General features: G+C 46.1%; 1 protein-coding gene across 10 annotated transcripts in view; it reads right to left on the minus strand.

Annotated features, from left to right (window-relative positions):
* Tjp2 (tight junction protein 2) overlaps window positions 1–20,899 on the minus strand; it is a 116,137-nt gene that overhangs the window by 33,034 nt on the left and 62,204 nt on the right. For 8 of the 10 annotated variants that reach the window (XM_075973734.1, XM_075973736.1, XM_075973733.1 and 5 more), the window contains 3 exons: window positions 5,414–5,467; window positions 2,423–2,547; window positions 258–360 (listed from right to left, as the gene is read on the minus strand). In XM_075973734.1, coding sequence (XP_075829849.1) covers window positions 258–360; window positions 2,423–2,547; window positions 5,414–5,458 — 273 coding nt within the window. In that variant the 5' untranslated portion in view covers window positions 5,459–5,467. Of the gene's footprint in view, window positions 1–257; window positions 361–2,422; window positions 2,548–5,413; window positions 5,468–11,690; window positions 11,944–20,899 lie in introns of those variants that run through there. The other 2 variants (XM_075973731.1, XM_075973728.1) reach the window with 2 other exon arrangements.

Raw genomic sequence — 20,899 nt, forward strand, 5'->3', positions numbered from 1 at the left:
TGCAAGAACAATATGGGCTCTTAACCACAGAGCCATTTCTCTAGCCCTTCTTTATGTTCTAATAAACTAAAAAAATTCTAATTAAAAAAAAATTTTTTAAAGGTATGTACAGTTTATGTACAAGGACGTTTGGATTGTGTGTGTGTGTGTGTGTGTGTGTACCTATGCCATCACAGGACTTATAATGGCTGCGATCTTCCCTAAGGATGTCTGGCTTGCATGTGTATGTATGTACTACACACCACCACAGGACTTACAATGGCTGCGATCTTCCCACTTTTCCTAAGCTGCTGAACTGCGAACGAATGGAGCACGTCCTCCATGGGGGTGCCATTGACCATGACCACCCTGTCATTTTCTCTGTAAACGAGAAATAAACATCAGTCATAGAAACGCACGGTGAGTCATCATCAACACTTAAGAGAGAACAGAAGCGGTAAATGAGCCCCAAGAGCTGATTAAGGAGCTCAGTGTGTGGCAACCCCCCAAGGCAGGCCAACTTGGTCTGAGCTTCTTCAGAGTTAAGAAACCAGAACCCACACATTCAACTTCTGGTGTTTACTAAGAACCACCGTGTATGTGTAAAAGTCCTGTCCAGACCACAGGCCCACACCAGAAGGCACCCCACAATGAACAGTCTGGAAGGAAAGAGGAATTCAAGGACAGTCCTATGTGCTAAAGTACAGTGAGCTGCAAAAGGCCCACATGTACTTCCCTGAAATAGGTACACACTCATTTGTGCAATGTCTGGAGGGAAAGAGGCCAAAAACCTGCCTCGAATTCTTTCTTTGTTTTGAGAAAGGTCTCCTGTAGCCCAAGCTGGCCTTGAATTCACTGTTTAGGTAACCAAAGCCTTAAACTGCTGGTCCTTCTGTGTCTGGCTCCATTGCCTGAATGCTTAGATTATAAATGAGCCCAGTCAGGCCTGGCTTCTTTGCCTCAGCTTCTTTTTCATTTGTTTGTTTTGAGACAGCGTTTCTCTATGTAGCCCTGGTTGTCCTGGAACTCGCTCTATAGACCAGGCTGGCCTCACACTCAGAGATCCACCTGCTTCTACCTTCCAAGTGCTGGGATTAAAGACAAGCATCACCACCACCCACCCAGCTTCCCTGATTCTCGGAGAAACTTTAAGAACACAGAATCCTATCATTTAGGCTCATCCAAAGTTATCTTAAAATTTTATACTACTCTAAATAAAACTAACTTTGATAAGACTACCAACTAACAGGATAGGAGCGTAGAGATTTTTAAATCCCACACAAATTCAGCTTTTGAATGATCTGGCTAATGAAACCACATAGGGATCTTCAGATTCTTCCCTGAAAGGATTCAGGATTTGTCTCCTAAAGTGGAGTTCCCTTTTCAGAACAGAACTGGAGAACTTGAGTTCACCTATCATGACTTTTTCCACTATTAAATTCTGTTGGGGGGTTGTTAGTTGGGTTTTGACATGGGGTGTGGGGGGTACAGCTAAAGTTTAACCCAAGGCCTAATCTGTGCTAAGGGCTCTAGTCCTGAGACACATTCCTAACCATCTTCATTAAATTCCAAGACACTATGAAAAACTCCTGGTAGACATTAAGGAATGTGGAAACTGGAAGTGATCAGTTCTGTCAACGTGGTTGGATTGACAAGCACTGAGAAGATCAGTAAAGCTCACTCTTAGGTGTATCTGTGGGGATGTTTTCAAGAGAATTAAGGGGTGGGGAGGCAGCTCATGTGCTTGAGGAAGTAAAAGAGAAAGCCAGGAAGGGCAGGTACTGTCTCTGTCTTCCTCTCTCTGCTTCCTAGCACACGTGCTGTTGGCTGCCCAGTTCTACCACATTCTTCCCACCAAAACAGACGAAAGCCTCCAAAAACGTGAGCCAAAATAAATAAGTGCTTCCCCTAAGTTATTTTCTCAACCATTTTGCTACAGTGACATGAGCTGCAAGTTCAGAAACGGTTCCCAAGGACTGGGGATGTAGCTCAAGGGCTCTGCTTCTCTGGCATGCATGAAGCCCTGGGTCCGATCCCCAGCCCTACATAAACTGGGTGTATAAACCCAGCACATGGGAAATAGGGAATTGGAATTCAAAGTCATCCTCGTCTGTGTGGGGGAAATGGAGACCAACCTAAGCTACAGACACTGTCACCAAAGTAAAGGGGGGGAGGGGAGTCACAGAAAAGCTACAAGGTTCCTAAACCGACAACTGATCATTTCCACTACCTTCCTGTGGAGGTAGGAGGGCCCCCACACAGGATTTCCCTCTCCCTCCATATTTGGATGGTCCCCAAAGTTTGGTGACTGTTAAAACATAATGTATTAGCTGTGATCCTAACTCTCTCTTAAAGACTTCAGATGTCACAGGTATCATAATACCCTGTCTAGTGCCAACCTGCAGGGCTGGCAGGGACTGGAGAGGGGAGTGAGGATACTTACTGGAGCAAGCCATCAGCGGGTCCACCCGGGAGCACATCAGAAATGACAATTGACGTTTCCCCGTTTTCAAAGTGTGGGTTGTCTCTACCTCCCGACACTGCAATTCCAAATCCTCTTTTGGAATCCTGTTCATTAGAATTAGGAGAGAGGAAAAAAAAAATGAAAAAATCCTTCCATAAGTGGCTTTCGGGATTTATTACAAGCACTCAATAAAATAAAAGTCAAATCAATAACCAGAGACAATCTGGGAACAGATGGGCTTACAGAGACAAATGAAAAACAAAATAAAGTCACACCGTGGTCAGCTGACAGGGTCCTAAAGGGAAATTGCTTATCTACAGGGAGCAGCCTTGTGGGAGGCGGAAATGATTGACAGCCCAGGCCAACATTATCACAAGAGGCAGGAGAAGGAAGGCTGTCTTCTGTGTAAACAGGACTGTGCTGTCCTAAGGCCAGGTAGACCCGTTCACAGGATCGCTTGACCCAAACTGGAACAACTTGAATAAAAATGGATTCTTTGTGAAAAAATGTATTTTTAAAATGTACCTGTAATTGCAGCACTTGGGATGTAAAGGCAACAGAGTCAGGAATCCAAGGCTAGCCATTACTACAGGGCAAAGTGGAGGCTAGCCTGGACTACATGAGACCCTTACTCAAAAAACAACAGCACTGTGGTATATCTTTAAATTCGAGTTAGAAGAGATGGCAGCTGTGTCTTAATTTAAGAACTAAATGACCTTTAAAAATAAAATCTAAACAGAAAGCTGGTATTATGGGGCTGGGGGAGGTGGCTCGGGGGATAAAGGAACTTGCAGCCATGGTGAAAATAAACCACTCACACACGTCCTCCGATCCCACACAGTGCTGTGGCATGCAGGCACAAGAGTGTATGCATGTGCACATGGACGCACATACGTGAAGGAAAAATTTACTAAGATAGATAACTAAAGAGCTGGTATTGTGATTTTGAAAGAGCAAAGCATTAAACCCTGCCCGATGTGCATACAAGATGGGAAATAAAGGTTTATTCTCTCTCCATCACTGATTCAGCGATGCATACCAGTGGACCTGTTAACACACTATCTTACTTCAGCGTTTGCTTAAAAGGCTAAACCACACAATAGGGACACTGACGTTATAATCCCAAATCAGGGTTGATGATACAAAACTACACTCAGAATAAGAGAAATCTTTATCCAAGGACAGTTTGTGGGGGGCCCAGGGTCCGGACTGCTTACAAACGCCAGCAGCCCATGCTGCCTCCACATGGCTCTTGTTGGCACCAGCACCAGCACCGGGTCTTAAACAGAGGCGGCTCCATCTCCTAAACCAAGCCTTGGCCCCTTACTTTGCAATCTGAGGACCATACTTATAGGGATATATGATATGCTGGTAAAAGGGGCACAGGCAGAAATCAGAAAGATGTCTGAAGTTAAATGGGCAAGCCTCAACTGAAGAATTCGTAATGACTGATCCGGAAGTCAGGACACCTAGACTCTGACCCAGTGATGGAGTTCTGAGGGTCAAGGGGAAATCTTCCCTTTGAGAAACTGACAATCTTTCTAGAAAGTGGGAGAACCTAGAGAGATTGGGAGCAGGGTGGCCTCTGTGGAGCCCAGAAAATGTGCACTGATGTGGACAGGAGGGCAGGCTGCTGGGATAAGGACTGTAGGCCATAAGCTGACTGCAGACGGGGCCAGGCGGTAGCAGGCTGGCCTGGAGCGTGAGGCTGGAGAGTAAGTGCAGCTGTCGAGTAGTCGGCCCAATCAAAAATCGACATATGGAGTAAGCTAACACAACACACCTTTATCGTCAGGGTAGAAAGAACTGGAAATAACATGTATTTATCAAGCATCAATTATGCGTCTGCATCTATGAAATGACTAGAAGCTGTACGTATTTCCTCATTTAAGCAAGAATGGTAATATTGATATAGTGCTCTACCTCCAACCCCAAGGGAAGGGTAAACAGAAACGTTTTGTGTGGAGTGGGTAGGAGCGGGTGTACATTGTGTGTGGGGGGGGGGGGTGAGCATGTGCGCATGGAAGTCAAGGGAAAGTCCTGGGCATCACCCTTCAAGAACTACCTTGGTTCTTTAGTCTCTCACTGCCCTGGAGCTTGCTAAGTGGGCTTGACTGGTTAGCCAGCCAACCCCAGGGATCTGCCTGTCTCTCTATGCCTTCCTTCTCAATCCTGGAACTGTAAGCATGTACCTCCAAAGCCAGCTTTTTACAGGGGTGCCAGGGACCAAGTTCAGGTCCCCAAGATTTTGGGATTCCATCTCAAAAAGTAATATAACAGACACCTTAGGAAAAACACCCAAGGAAGACTTCTGATCTCCACTAACAAACAGACAAACACAAAGATCGATAGATGGACACACAGATCAACAGATACCCCCCCACACGCACTATCTATCTATATCTATATCTATATCTATATCTATATATATATATATATATATACTTAAAACTGAACTTCTTGATTTCTAAGGCAGCCTTTTCAAATTAATTTGGGAGTTACAAATTATGGAAGAGGTGGGGAGAGTATAGCTCAGTGGACTAAACCAAGGGCCTCTTGCATTCTTAGTGTGTGAGAGGTATAAATTCAATTCCGGCTCAAAAATCAGAAGGAAAAGTGGGATAGAGACGGTAAGAAGGGTATTTGGGCTGTGCGTGTTGGGAAATGTTACTTCTATATCCTCAATCAAATATGGGCTACACTTCCAATCCCTCTTCCCTTTTACAGTCTGTTCTGTCTGGAGAGAAGAGTAGACTAAACATCCCCTAAAATGCTACAGAGTAAAAAGAATCAAAAACACAAAAGCATGTGACTTCTGCCAACAAGTTCATTATTGCCAGCAAATTCCAATGGTGCATTGCCCACCTCAGCGAGATTAACAACCAAACTGTGCGGGCAAAAGTAAGAGCCATGAACTGAGAAGCAGCGAGCCAAGAGGAGGACACACGGAACGGTACGTGCAGAACTCACCTTCTGCAGGGTCACAGTGTACTGCTCCCAGATCAACTCCTCCATGCCTGGGCCCTGTGTGGCAACAAACAAAGTCAACTTGATTACACACCAAATACCACAATGCCAGAAATAAAACTGTAACTCTGCACTATTCGACACAAACCCAGCTCACACTTCCCATACATGAAAAAGAGCAGGCGTTTGCTCACAACGTTCCGGTGCTTATATCCGGATAAAACCTTCTAGGAAATGACAGTCTTGATCCTAAGGCATTGCGTGAAAGACATAGTGAGAGGCCCTGAAACTGGAAAAAAGGAACGAAATGAACAGTGCTGGAGCCTTCTGACAACCACTGTTAGGAAACACCACTCTTAGGAGCTTCTTTAACCTATTTGGGCGATGGCTCAGCAGCAGTAAAGGTGCTTGTTGTCAAGCACAACCCGGGTTCAATCCCTAGGACCCAGATAGTGCAAAAAAGACAGTCGAGCCCTAAAAGCTATTCTCTGGCCTTCACGGACTCATGAACACACACACACACACACACACACACACACACACACACACACACACACTCTCTCTCTCTCAAGAAAATACAGTAAAATTTTTAATTTTTTAATTTAATTGAAAAATATTCTCCCATTTCTCTTGCCTGTCAAAAAAAATGACCTTTTGACAAATTTTCCATATCTTAAACCCTAAAGAAATCCTTGGCCCTGTAATCAGCAGGATGTGTCAAACTGAGTAAACTACAGGACCTTCTGGCTTCTTCTCAGTAGTACTTCGTGAAAAACAGACTAACATCCTCTGCTAACACAATTCTAAGAGAGGTCTAGGGAGACCTTTAATACGGTGCTGTTGCTTTAAGACGAATGATCGGCTAAATGCGGGCTGCCTTTAAAAAGGCTACAAGTGCCAAGAACGCACACAGCTACAGACAGGCTGGCCTCAGCGGGCACTGAAACAGGAAGACACACAGAAAAAAAGCACAAGATCTAAAAGAGCGGGAGACTAGAGTGAACACAGGAGAGGGAAATGATGGTTAAACAGAAGGACCCTCTTGCCCAGTTCATGGGGATAGTGGACCGAAGTAGATACAGGAGAGGGAAATGGTGCGTCCACAGAAGGACCCCCTTGTCCAGTTCATGGGGATAGTGGACCAGAGTGGATACAGAAGAGGAAAATGATGCATCCACAGAAGGATCCCTGAGTAGATACAGGAGAGGGAAATGGTGTGTCCACAGAAGGACCCTCTTGTCCAGCTCATGAGGACAGTGGAGTAGCTAGAAATCACCACTCCAGAGAATCCCTATCGAGGAGCCTGCATTCGGGTCTGGAATGCAGTTCTACTACGGCAGGTGACTGTACATCCTCCCCAAGCACACCGAAGGGCACTGGTGATGACACCATAGAGGAAACGCAGCGTTCCTCTCTCCAAGGGACATGTCACAGAACTCCCGGGTATGTAAGGAACCTGAGTGCATAGTCAGGTACCCACACATACACAGTCATACGTGTACACACACACACACACACACACACACACACACACACACACACATACACGTGACAGTTTCAAGAAACAAACTGAGGGAATCAATGGCTGTATTAGAAACATCAATACCAAACCAAAAAAGTACACAAAACATAGTTCATGTTTTAAGACATTGGAACACCTCACTGAAACTACAGTTATCGATGAACAACAGACATCAAAAGGACCAAGCCGAAAAATCTGAAAGGATTTTGAGAAATGAAAAGAACTGAAGCAACACAAAAGATGGACTAGTGTCTCCTACAAGACGCAGCTGAAGAAGACAATTATAGATAAAGCAGACACAAAGGGACAACTCAGGACACAGCGCGAGGCCTGAAAGGTAGGAGGTGTCTGTCACACAGAAGGCCAAGTAAGAGCGAGAAGCTTCAGGGAGCTAATACTGCACTGATAATTAGAGCAACTAGGAGATACTGAAAAAATATTCAGATAATGTGGCATTTCCTCCCTGTTCACAATCTCTCTTAAGATTGGGAGAGAGACGCTCAGAGCTCAAGACGATGCCAACTGATACACTTGACCAGATAACACACTCCCTCTGGAGGGCTAGGAAAGCACAGTTCTGGTTGCACAGAAGAAACACGAAGTCGCCGCCTGTTGTGACTTAACTGAATATTGACTACGCAGACCAAGAGGCATTTGGGACTTGCTCTCCCCCTCTTCCTGTGCTCAATTCTGGGACATTTCCACAGCAAATGCCATCTGGCTCCAAGAGATCAGAATTCTCAAAGATTAAAACACTACAATTCATATTATATCCAAGGTCAAAAAGATATAAAAGAATAGGAGGGGTAGACAAAGGCTTGGTTATGGGTGGGGGGGCTGGGTGGCCTGGTGGGGGTAGCAGGCTGCTGAAGAAAGTCCATGCATCCATCCAAAACAATACACAAACATCCTGAAAGGATTAAGAAAAAGAAATTATGGGACTCCCAATTGTTTGTTTACCGTGACTACTGTTTTTGTTTTTGTTTGGGGCTTCTTGGGGGGGGGGGGTCCTTCTTTTCTTTTGTCATGCTGGAGATCAAACCCAGAGTCTTACATGCATGGGACAGATATTCCACCACTGAGTTACATCCCTAGTCCAGATTTTCTACTTTAATAAATGACTATTAGCCAGTCAAGATGACATATACCTTTAATCACAGCACTCATGAGGCAGAGGCGGGCAGATCTCTGTGAGTTCCAGACCAGCCATATCTACAGAGTGAGACCCTGTGAAGAGGAGAGGAGAGGGGAGGAGGAAGGAAGGAGGGGGGAGGGCAGGTCTCTATAAATATATTAATTTATACATATCTCTTCAAATGCTTAAATTAAAAAAAAAAAAGCTGTGCATGGAAAGCACACCTGAAATCCCCGCACCTGGGAGACAGGGGCAGGTGAAGTTCAAGACCGGCCTGGTGTAGACAGTGAGCCCCTGGCCAGGTAGGGCTGCACAGTGAGAGTCTGTCTCAATAATAATGATAATGATGATAATATGATGACGATGAAAGACTTCCAAGTAAGATTTTGATATCTGACCCCTCTTTGTCCCATGGTTTCCAAGAACACAATGTCATACATCCAAAATATGCAGTCGCTTTCTTCTTTCCAATAAACCACAAGATAGATACACCATCAATTCTCTGTTCTATAAATATGGCTACAACAACAATTTTTATTACTTGTAAGTGTTCTTACAGGAAATTTCTATTAAACGCAACAGTTCTCTTGTTTGTTCTCTGGCGGTCTGAAGAGAACTGTCCGCATAGGTTCTGGTATTTGGACACTCTTTGGGGAAGCCTAGGAGGTGTACGTCACTGGAGGCAGACTTTGAAAGTTTGAAGACTCTCATTTCGGATTAGGGCCATTTCTGGTCAGTCTCTGCTTTGTGCTTGAGAGTCAAGAAGTGAGCTCTCAGCCAGCTCCTCCGGCTGCCATGCCAGACACGATGGACTCTTGTCCCTCTGGAACCATAAACACAAATCAACTCTTTCTTCTACAAGCTGCCCTCCTTGTGGTATTTATCACAGCAGCAGAAAGGTAACTAATACACAATCACTGTTCACAGGTTCTAGGGACTATCAGTAACTAATACACAGTCACTGTTCACAGGTTCTAAGGACTATCAGTAACTATACAGTCACTGTTCACAGGTTCTAGGGACTATCAGTAACTAATACAGCCACTGTTCACAGGTTCTAGGGACTATCAGTAACTAATACAGTCACTGTTCACAGGTTCTAGGGACTATCAGTAACTAATACAGCCACTGTTCACAGGTTCTAGGGACTATCAGTAACTATACAGTCACTGTTCACAGGTTCTAGGGTCTATCAGTAACTAATACAGTCACTGTTCACAGGTTCTAGGGACTATCAGTAACTAATACACAGTCACTGTCACAGGTTCTAGGGACTATCAGTAACTAATACAGTCACTGTTCACAGGTTCTAGGGACTATCAGTAACTAATACAGCCACTGTTCACAGGTTCTAGGGACTATCAGTAACTATACAGTCACTGTTCACAGGTTCTAGGGTCTATCAGTAACTAATACAGCACTGTTCATGGATTCTAGGGTTATCATCGGCAAATTCTCTCACTGAGCCACAATCCCTGAACGGACATAAAGGTTGAAGGAGAAAACAGACTCCACCAAGTTATCCCTTGGCTTTCATGTGTGTGCACACACACACCAACAGATAGTAGCTTATTTAAAATGCTAACAAGACTCATCTTTTGTTAGTGGTCCATGTGCACGTGTATGTAAGTCACATATGGTAAAAGTGCAAAGGAAAAGCAAAGGAACGAAGCACATAGCACTGAAGATGAAGTAGCCTGGGAAGGAGGCAGAGGTGAGACACAAAGGGAGCTGAGTTCTGCACCTTGGTGGGGAAGGGGAAACGTGATGAACTCGTGGTATCTGTTAAGTACCAGGCTTTCAATGTGTAAGCAGTTTGTAGGCACCAATCGCTTTGTGAGATCAAAGCAGGGAGGCAAGGGGGCCGTCAAAGGGGCGCTTGACTTCTGGCTGAGGACCTAATACCCAAGGCAGTATCTAGTTCCGGAAGTTTTAGTCCAGTTTCAATTTTGCAAGGAAAAAGGAGAGCATGGCAACTTCTGCTGGGGGTGGGGGTGGGGGGGAGGATGGGGGCAGTGTCAGCAGTGGGGGGGGCAGTGTCAGCAGTGGAGGGGCAGTGTCAGCAGTGGAGGGGCAGTGTCAGCAGTGGGGGGGGGGCAGTGTCAGCAGTGGAGGGGCAGTGTCAGCAGTGGGGGGGGGCAGTGTCAGCAGTGGGGGGGGGGGGTTACAAGGCCAGAAGGAACGGCAAGTGTGATGGGTACAGACGGAGACGGGCACTGTGTGGGAGAGCCCAGGGTGCTCCAGACTCCTCAGCACCTTGCTTTCCCCTTTTAAAGGTCAAAAAATAACTTTATTAGGAAAATGAAGGTGGCATAGAATCCTGAGCAGGTAAAGTCACAGAAGGACCTGCAACTCCAATCTCCTAGGAGATCAGGGCTCCACCTATGGGCCCAGGGCACCTTTTCAACCTCGGTGATGAGATTTCAGCCACCAGCAGCTTCCACATGGTCTCCATGAGTGTCTCTGATTACTTTCCATATAAGGAACACAAACGGTAGCTTCCTCCAGACTAGAACAAGTCATTCCTCGAAGCCATTCCATGGATACTTAGGAGTACAAGGCCTATTGCAATAAGAAGCACTGTGTATAGGTTATTTAAAGAAAGAGTTATCTAATCTGTTATTTTTAGGCCTTTTATAGAGCTCAGGAAAATCTTGATCAAACAGATAACTATCCTTTAAGGCTGGGAAAATAGTTCGGTTGGTAAAAGTGCTTGCTGCAGTAGCAGGAAGACCCGAGTTCAGTCCCTAGAACGGAGGCAAAAATCACCCAGTGATCCCAGCGCTGGGGAGGTGACGACAGGAGGGGACCTGGTGGCCAGCCAGTCTCGCAGACTTAAGCAAGCGCCAGGCTCAGTGAGACCTTGTCTCAAAAACCAGCTCCTTCCTGAAGAACAACGCCAGAAACTGACCCCTGGACTCCACATACAAGCCCCTTTTATACACGTGTGCACTCCGCCTCCCAAAACACACCAAAGAAAGCATTCGCAACCAGTCACAGGCAGATAACTAAGTCTTGATGGCCTGAAATAATCCTGAACAGCCAACTTTTAAGCTCCGGGTCCACATATTGCTGCTTCTCAGTGAGAAAGACCACTAAGAACAAAACTTCACCCAAGCTGCTTTAAGTACACACTAAATCACAGTCCAAACCACAGCCAATATCCATGTTACAGTACCCTGGGTACTAAAACTATTGTCAGAAACCTGGAATGCCCAGCCATTGGGATGCAGGCTTCTACAGGACAAGAAGGTTAAATACTTGATCCCAAACACAAAATTCTCGAAACACACACACACAAAGCAGTATGTTAATCTATACCCAAGAAGCCAAGCTCACGGAGATTTGCCAACACATGGGAATCAGCAGCCTGCCTCACAAATCCAGTGAGCGGCTATCAGTTTCACCTAGGTCTGCTCAAAATAAGACAAGTATTTAAAATTCTACCACTGACTGCAGGCCACATTCTGCATGCAATCTCACAACTTGTTCCTGAAAGCTGCCAAGACACAAATAAATCCGAGGATAAAGGAGTCACTGTGCCACTGTGTGAAGAAGGGCTTGCCCCCCTCCCCTCTGGCAGAGAAAGCATGGGAAAGAAGGGCGCAAGCCCAAGGACTCACATGGCCTTTCCATCTCTCCAACCTTTTAACTGCCTGGATCCACATCCTCTGGAATACCTGGGCAGCCTTCATGGCTCCGCAGAGTCAGGGCTGGCCACTGCCTACCTCCCAGGCCGCTCACCCATTCCCACCACTCCACGTGGTTACGTAAGGCGGATACAATAGTGGCCCACATTCCCAGCAAATCCTGTTGTCATCTCACAGTGACACATCCATACAGCAGGGACGCCAAGCGCTTTGGAAAGCACGACTTGCGGGGCACAAAGAAAGCAGTCTGGACTCAGACCACTTCAGCCGCTTCTCTCTTCCTGCCTCTCTCCCACACAAGGAGGACGGCACAGGGTACGTACTTCTTCCGGCCATGGAGAATCATTGGGGGTTACTTGTATCTTGTTAAGTAGTGCTAGCCTTTCCTAGCCACGGGTGAAGGAGGGTGAGCCAAAAATAGTTTTAGGAGCTAGAGAGATGGCTCAGTGGTTAAGAGACCAAGAGTCTGATTTCCAGAAACTCATACAAAGTGGATCACGACTGCCTATAAACTCTAGTCCAGGGAACCCAGGGCCTCCATGAGCTCCTGCACACACACAGCATACATGTATACACTCACAGACAGACATACACATGAATAAAAATATAAGTAATCTTTAAAATTTTAAGACACACACACACACAAAAAAAAAAAAGTAAACAAAAAACAACCTGCCTTCTGGCTCTGGGGAGGCTGAGACAGTGGGAACGGGTACTTACTTCAAGGCTAGTTTGTACTCTATGGTGAGATACTGTCTCAGCACACACACACAAAAAAAAAGCAAGACAAGACAAAACAAATTTGTCTGTGCTAAACATATACAGCCTTTTTGGGCAATTATTCCCTAAATAATCTAACTACTTAAGTAGCATTCTGTCACATTAGGTGTTATGAGGAACCTAGAGATGGCCGGAGGCGCGTGAAGTTCTACCCAAGCCCATGAGCACTGTCCCACTTCATACAAAGGGACTTGAGATTCTCCGTGTTTCAGTGTGTAAGGGTCTCCTGGAGTCAGGGAGCCCAGGAATGGCTGCAGAGAAGAGCAGGACTATGGAAAGGAACAGAGAAGTAACTTGTCACAGACACTCTCCATCCAGGACATGTAAACCAGTAGGAATTGAACAACTAAACTGCCCTGCTAGTGTTAACTGACGGAAAGGCACCCAGAGAAATGGTGTGCATTCTTGCGTACAAGGGCAGCTGGTACAGGTCGGCACTGCCTCAGGGACAGAGACCTTGCTCAGCAAAGTTCTTTCTTTCCCTCTCTTCCAGACTCACCATAAACTCAGATAAAGAGATGACAAAGAGCTCTCTGTCCTTGCTTCTTTGTGTAGTTTTGGATTCTGAACATAAGGGTGCCCGGGCTTGTAACCCAAGGCAGATTTTCAGAAGTGTGCCGTCACTGCTGAGGGTCTTGTCAACAGGCTGAGCTGTGTGCAAGAGAAGAATGTGCCACATGGGTTGTTTGACACTGGGACAGATCTAAATTTGGACCACATCATGGTTACAATACAGGAGACGATTTGAATGCCAAAAAGTTAGTTTTAAGAGTTTAGTTTTCTCTTTTTATTTTTATCTTTTTAAAGATTTATTTATATTATTTTTGATGTGTAGTAGAATGTTTCATCTACATCCATATCTGTGCACCAGATATATGCCTGGGTATGCCCGTGAAGGCTAGAAAGGGGCATAAGAACCAGAGCTACAGACCTTTGTCAGCTACTGTGTGAGTGCTGGGAACTGAAGCCAGGTCCTATGGAAGAGCAGTCAGTGCTCTTATTGGCTGAGCCATCTCTCCAGGCTCCAAGAGGTAGGCTTTAAAGTCATAAACCCGAGTACAATCCGTAAGCATAGGATGTGCAATGCCCTTTCCCACCTATACCTCCAAGGGCTAGCAGCAGTCACAAATGAAGCAAGACTCCCGCAGCCAGGGAGAACTGCAGAGACCAGCTTTGGAAACATCAGAAGAGCTACAGCCTGCTCCCACTGGCCCTTCCACTGGTGACACCAGAAGAACACTGGCAGGAAGGTCGCCTCCAGGCAAAGATCCCGAGTCTCAGAAGCACCTTCCATAGCTTCCTACTGTCCACATTTATAGTCAAGAAACACTTGCTACACCGCTAGATAAACAACTCTTGAGTCATTCCCCTAAGGCAGTCCCAGTCAGTGGGGCAGTGGGAAGTGTGAGCAAATTATTCTAACCCAGTGTAAGTGCAAAAAACCGAGGAAAACACAATGCTCATTCATTCAACATACACTCTCCCAGTACCAGCCAGATGGCAGAGCCTGCCAGAACACTGAGGGATATGCAGCAAATGTTCTTCCCTCAGAGGGGAGGAGGCTTTAGCAGAGGAAGCAGTGCAACTCTCTCTCGCTCTCTCCTGGCATCTGTATTTTATTTTGAGTCAGGATTTGAATATGTATCCCAGGCTGGTTTTGAGCTATGTTCCTGCGTCTGCTTCTTTCCCACAAGATGGAATCATATGCATGGCCACCAAGTATCATGACTGCTACGGATATGGAAGTGGGAAGAATTAATCATAAGGAGGTCTGAAGAGCTGTTCACAGAAAGACCAGCAGGCAGGTACAAAGACTCTGAGGTAGAGGATCAGCTCTGTGATCAGCTGTGGGACATAAGTGAACCGGGAAGCAGGGGATGGGGAAACCTCCTCCAGCCAATGGCCTTTCAGAGGGGGTTAATGTAAAAGAGTTGATTAATAAGAATCCCGAGCTAATAGGACAACCCGTTTATAATTAATGCAGGCCTCTGTGTGTTTCTTTGGGACTGAACGACTGCGGGACCAGGCGGGCAGAAACCTCTGACAACAAGCAGGCTGCGGGTGATGGGAGGGAGTTGGAGCGGAGGGAGGCATGCACCAAGCACAGCAGGTACCAAGTTGACAGGAGCTCCTGGCTGAAGGAGGTCAAACCAGTCCAGCAGAAAAGCATTCTATGTGGAGGGGAACAGCATGTTCTGGTCCAGGAGCATGACCCTGTGAGGGTGTGTTCTAGATGCCGGGGAGCATACTGTTTAATAACATGTTCTCCACATGAGCATGCTGAAATTAGTCCACTGCTTGGTAGCCTCGAGAATATGTATCTACCCATGGGAACAGGCCAGGAGGTGGTTACAAAGGCTGGGAGGGAAGGCGGGCACCAGTACTGAGCAAAGCCCCACACCTGAGGGCTTTTACACAGACTCTCGACAAATGGCATGCCCCGTGAGTTAGCTGCACCTGTACCCCTTCCATAGTCAGGAAAGCTGAGGCCAAAGGCTTTTCATGGTACACCTTTTCTTTGAGGGGAATGTCAAGAATCAGAACCTCAAACAAACAGTCAACTTTGTCTACCTGGGAGGAAACCTCAGTTCGAAGGAGGGATCCGTTTCAGACGTCAAGAGGCGGATAGAACAGCGAGGGCTGCATTCCAGGCACCAGGAAAGGTTTGGTCAGCAAGAGACATAACGACAACAAAATTACAGGTATATGACACACTTGTCTTGAGCTGCCTTCTTTATAACTCCAGAACCTGACAATGAAACGCTCCTCAGACAGCGGCTGAATGTGTCTGAGATGGCGTGTCTCAGGAGGATTCTAGGCGTCAATGAAGAGACAGGCTGTGCAATGAGGACATTAAGAAACATCTCCATCTACAGAAGGAAGTAAACTACAGGATACGACAGTGGCACTTGAGATACTTTGGCCATGTTATGAGAATGAGTGATGGCAGATACCCGAAGATAGCACTGCTTGGAGGAGTGCACGGGATAAGACAAAGAGGAAGGCCCCAAAACTCTGGATAGACAGCATAAAGGAAGACTGTGGAACCTTGGGTATGACAATAAGACAAGCATCTAGGACTGCCAAGGCTAGGAACAACTGGAGAACTGCCATAAACGGGCTGCCCATGCATGGTTAAGCATTGCTGGGGCTTAAATGAAACAAATGTCTCAGATGTTTTGTTTAAATCTGAGGATCAGAGCATACAACTAGCCAACTAGCTAGCCACAGAGGCCAGGCAGTAGGGGCACACACCTTTAATGCCAGCACTCAGGAGGCAGAGGCAGGAGGATCTCTGTGAGTTCGAGGCCTCCCTGGTCTACATTAAGATTGAATGTATCTAAAAGAGAAACAGAGCTCACACAAAGGCGATCGATCCCAGCACCTGGTATCACACACACCTTTAATCCCGGCACTAGGGAGATGGAGGCAGGGGTGATATGGCTGGGTGGAGAGAGGAATATAAGGTGGGAGGACACAGGAGCTCATGCCTGATGCATCCATTAAGTGGCGGTGGCCATAGCTTTGTGCATGAAGCATCCTATGGCATTTTTATGCTGGATCATCAGGAAGCCAACTGTAATCCCAGGAGGGGAGATTGTCAGCAGCCACAGTCCGCTGTCCTCAAACAGGGACACTTGTGGTTTCCTATAACCCAAGGACACCAGTTTCAGTGACAAGTATTGCTGAGGCTCTGCTCACACGCACCTCACATGGCACCTCACAGACCATTATCCCAGGACTCAGGAGGTTGGGGCAGCAAGACCTCTGAGGGCTCTGGCTTATAAAATGAGACTGTCTCAAAAACAAAACCTTTGCTGACAAGATTTTGAATTTGTCAAATAAATCAACACACACACACAAGATAAAATCTTCAACTACTTTTCATCCTACCATGAGGGGTTTTTTTTTGGGGGGGGGCTGAAGGGGAAGAACAAACCAGTTCCATTTAATAAGGAAAACACAGGCACAGTATATAACTCTTTTCTTTTGTATCTCTTAGACCGCAGTTCACAGGGAACCTGGCTTCCCCCCTCAGGCGCCTTCCCACTGCACCTCGGATGAGCTTCTGCGGGCTTGGGGTGAGGCAGCTGCTGCTGCAGGAACCTTCTCGTTCCTTCCTTCTTCCTGTCATTTTCCTTCACCCATTTCTAGAAGCTATTGCAATTCTGAGTGCTCCCCCTTAGCTTAGTCTGCATCTTAATGTTCTTGGCCAGAATCTTGCCCTTAACTTGGTTTGTTTACAACGTCAAGAGCAGAGTGAGTGACACCGTAGACTCTTCCAATTTTGCCACGGTGACCTCTGTAGGATGTCACTCTCTGAACAATGCCCGCTCCCTCCATGTCCACAGGAACATCCTTCTTGGAGAACTGCATGTGTGGCCAAAGGACCAACTCCATGTTTTCATAGAGGAGCAGAGAGTATATAAGGGACACATGGAAGATGGCAGCTGGCCAAGTGGGGCAAAGTCTTCAAAGCCAGTGTGAAGAAGACAGCAAGCCCTATTTCTAATAACAACGTTAGAGAAGGGTTTCTGATGGGTTCCTAGCGTGAATGGGCATCTCTAACCAACTGCTAAGACATACCAGTTAGGAAGTTTTTGGTTTTTGTATTTTTGGTTTTTGTTTGTTTGGAGACAGGGTTTCTCTGTGTAGCCTTAGCTGTCCTGAAACTTACTGTGTAGACTAGGCTGGGCCAAAGATCTGCCTGCCTCTTCCTCCCAAGAGCTGGGATTAAAGGCATGCACCACCACCTCCCAGCTGAACTTTTTGTTTTTAACCCAAACATATATTTACCTCAGGTAAACATTTTGGGGTACATTTAAGTAATAAAGAATTAGGACAAGATGACAGAAGGTTTGAGGACACACTGGGGTCCAATTACTAAGTTTTAACATAAGCGCACCTTTTTTTTAATTTCTCACACATATTTTAATATCAGAAACAAAAGTCAGTATACATCCCTAATATCAATGCCAAAAAAACAAGGACTAAAATAAAATATTCACTGAAAAGTATAACACTTGAATATTTCTCTTTCATATTTCACACACCATTTTCTCTATCTAATTCCATAGTATCTTATGAACATCATCAAATCCTTAGAACATGTCAAATTATAAACTGTATTTCAAATAAATCCAAAAAAAATTGAGCTCCCAATTTGGTAAACAACAGTGAAGGAACTGGCTACAAAACTTATCTGTGTACATTTAACCCCAAGTTAAAACTTTGCTAAAAGACCCCCAAAAGATTTTCAACAGCTTATGTGCAAAAAGACGAACAGACCTTTTCAAACAATAGATCAAAGACTACCTTATACCTCACTTGTGACATAAGCACACTTTTTTAAAAGGTTAGGAGCTTGGCAGTTAAGAATGCTTCTGTTTCTTTAAAGGAGCCAAGTTCAGTTCCCAGAATCCTCCTGGAGGGTTCACAATCTCCAGCAACTTCAGCTACAGGGGACCCAATGCCCTCTTCTGGTCACTGAGTGCACGCACACAGACACATACACAAAAATAAATAAAACTAGATACATGGAGGGAAAGCTATTAACTTAGATTCCAAAACAGATTTCTAAAGCCATCCATGATGGTTCAGGCTTATACTCCCAACACTTGGGCAGCTAAGGCAAGAGGATCAGAAGTCCAAGATGTGGCTGGGATGCGTGTTAAGTTTGAGGTCAACTGGGTCACATGAGACTCTGTCCCCCAAACAACATCAAAAGCAAACAAATCACCCCCAGACTTCCAGCAAGACTTCTCCTTCAGACACCTGTAAACTTGGCACCCGCACACGACAGTGCTGTGTACTCTGCAGGCATTGCACGCACCTAGCTGCTCCGTCTTTAGACTGTGACCGACCCAGAGCCCACACACAGTGCACAGGTGCTCCACTTTCAGATGAGGCTCAAGAGCTTGACCCTTGCACAGCTGAGACTGGATGAGATGGTGCCTGGGCAAAGTTTGCTCGATGCCCACTGCAAATGAAGTGACTTCCATAACAACCCCATCACACACAGCACTGCACAGCTGTGTGGCAGCTAGAACCAGGCTAGGATGGTCTGCCTGATTCTTCTCGTAAGAGCACTACGATTAACCAGGAACACAAAAGATCTGATTGCACACATATAGAAATGATGTTCCTAAAAGCATTATATATATCTAAAAACAAACTAGTGGACACTACCCAAATGTGCAGAACTGATGGCCAGACACACAAGTATTATACTCTTATCACATACTGCTCCCTGGGCATAGGAAGGAAGGACATGTCTGCATGCTACAACGCAAAGGAACCTTCCTTTTTTCTTTTTCTTTTCTTTCTCTTTCTTTTTTTTTTTTTTGTAGTTTTTTTCGAGATGGGGTTTCTTTGTAGCTTTGGAGCCTGTCCTGGAACTAGCTCTTGTAGACCAGGCTGACCTCAAACTCGGAGATCCGCCTGCCTCTGCCTCCCAAGTGCTGGGATTAAAGGTGTGCGCCGCCACCGCCCGGCAAGGTACTTTCAATAATAAGTAGAGCATGCAAAAGGATGAACCATATGATTCCACTTGCATAAGAGATCAAGAGCAGCTGCTGCCTAAAGAGTGACTATTAATGGGCATGTGTGTGTGTGTGTGTGTGTGTGTGTGTGATGGCTAAACAATGTAATAGAAGCTGTTAACTGTGTAATTTGGATTATCAGGTGAATTAATTATATCACAAAAAATGGCTTTTATTCAACAAGAAATCACAAGGTGTGGTTGTGCATACCTGTAATTCTAGTGCTTGGGAACTAGAGTCAGAGATCAGGAGTTCAAGGCCAGCCTCAGCTACACAGCGAATCTAAGGCCAGTCTTAACTACATGAGACTCTGTCCCGAAGCAAAACAACTATGTCTCCTAGACTGCACAACTGGAAAGCTGGGTCTCAACCCAGGCCCTGGTGTGCCTTGAGCCAGGCTCTCACCGTTCCTTTGCCTGTTTTGGCGTCATCCAACCCCCGTCTCTAGGGTTGTCGTGAGACACTCATTAGACAGGGCATGGACTGGATTCAGGGTATCCAATGGGTTGTACAGAAAGGAGACCGAATCCAGGAGCCTGTGCTCAGTCAGTAAAGCGCTTGCCCTGTAAGCGCGAGGACCCGAGTGCCATCCTCAGAACCCATATAAGAAAATCAGGTATGGTGGCATGGTCTGGAACCCAGGACCAGGAAAGTGGAGACCAGGCAATCTAGCCTACGAGCTCCAGCCGAGACCGGGGCTCAGCAAACAAGGTAGAAAGCTCCTCATGAGCCATACTCAGTCAGAATTGTCTTCTGGCATATGCACATACAGACTGCTCCCCAAACACAAACAAGCATGCACACACATGCAAGCACACACACAAAAGTAAAGGAACTTGGTGGCAGCCGTGTATATAAAAGATGGAAGGGACTGAACCCAGGTCAATGGGGCCACACGGCCTGTCTGTTTTCCCCTGAAGAAGCTACTGCTTCTACCAAACGCCCACCATGGCCTAAAAATTCTACTGGTGACCAGTTCCCGGCCTTCAGACCGAGAAGTCCCATGATGGTTTAGGGTGAAGCCCCATAACAGGAGACTGGTGACAGTCTGGATCCAAATCGGCAACTATCCCGTTCTAATAACACACACACCAGCAGATAGTTACATTTAAGACCTCTATGTTCACAGCTCTCCTACACGAAGCTGCAAGGCATAATTTAAACAGACCACCTTTATTTGTAATTACAAAGAAGCCATTAATGAGCCCCAAAGGAAGGTGCTAATTTGGCAACAAAGACACAGCCCTGCCTAACCTGTGATTTTCAGTCTGACTCAAGCCATTTATCAAAACACAGCTTCGCTTTAAAAACAGCAAACACGCATACAAACCGCCACCCCATAATAGATATGAAGATAAAGAAAATTATAAACTGCTTTGTCAAAAGGCAGGTTCAAAAACACTACCCATGGGAACTGCTTTGCAGGGCTGGCCTGGTATGACACACACAAGGTAAACTGATCCTCCCAGATCAGCGGCACCATCACAGGATGGCTCACGCAGAAAAGAGACACCGTGTGCTTCTGCCCTTATCAGTGAGCCTGGCTAAGGCTGCAAGGCTGGGGCTGCAAGGCTGGGGCCGCAACAGACATACCTTCCTGCAGAAAGAGAGCCAGGAACCTTGAGAGCCCATCCTTAGACTGCAGCACCAACAGCTGGAAGCTGCCAGACGTGCAGAATCCCCAGCCTGCCCTGGGCTGATGGAAGTCCATCAGTGCCCCTAGCGCAGCATGCTAACACTGGGGAACTCAGTGCTCAACAGTCTTTGCACCCAATAATTCTCTGCCTTGTCAACATTCCAGAGTTGTGTTGTCACCATGGAGACCACTGACCTCATGGGACCACTATGACCAGGAGACTG

The sequence above is a fragment of the Microtus pennsylvanicus genome, chromosome 5 (genome assembly GCF_037038515.1).
Source record: "Microtus pennsylvanicus isolate mMicPen1 chromosome 5, mMicPen1.hap1, whole genome shotgun sequence".
NCBI classification, from domain to species: Eukaryota; Metazoa; Chordata; class Mammalia; order Rodentia; family Cricetidae; genus Microtus; species Microtus pennsylvanicus.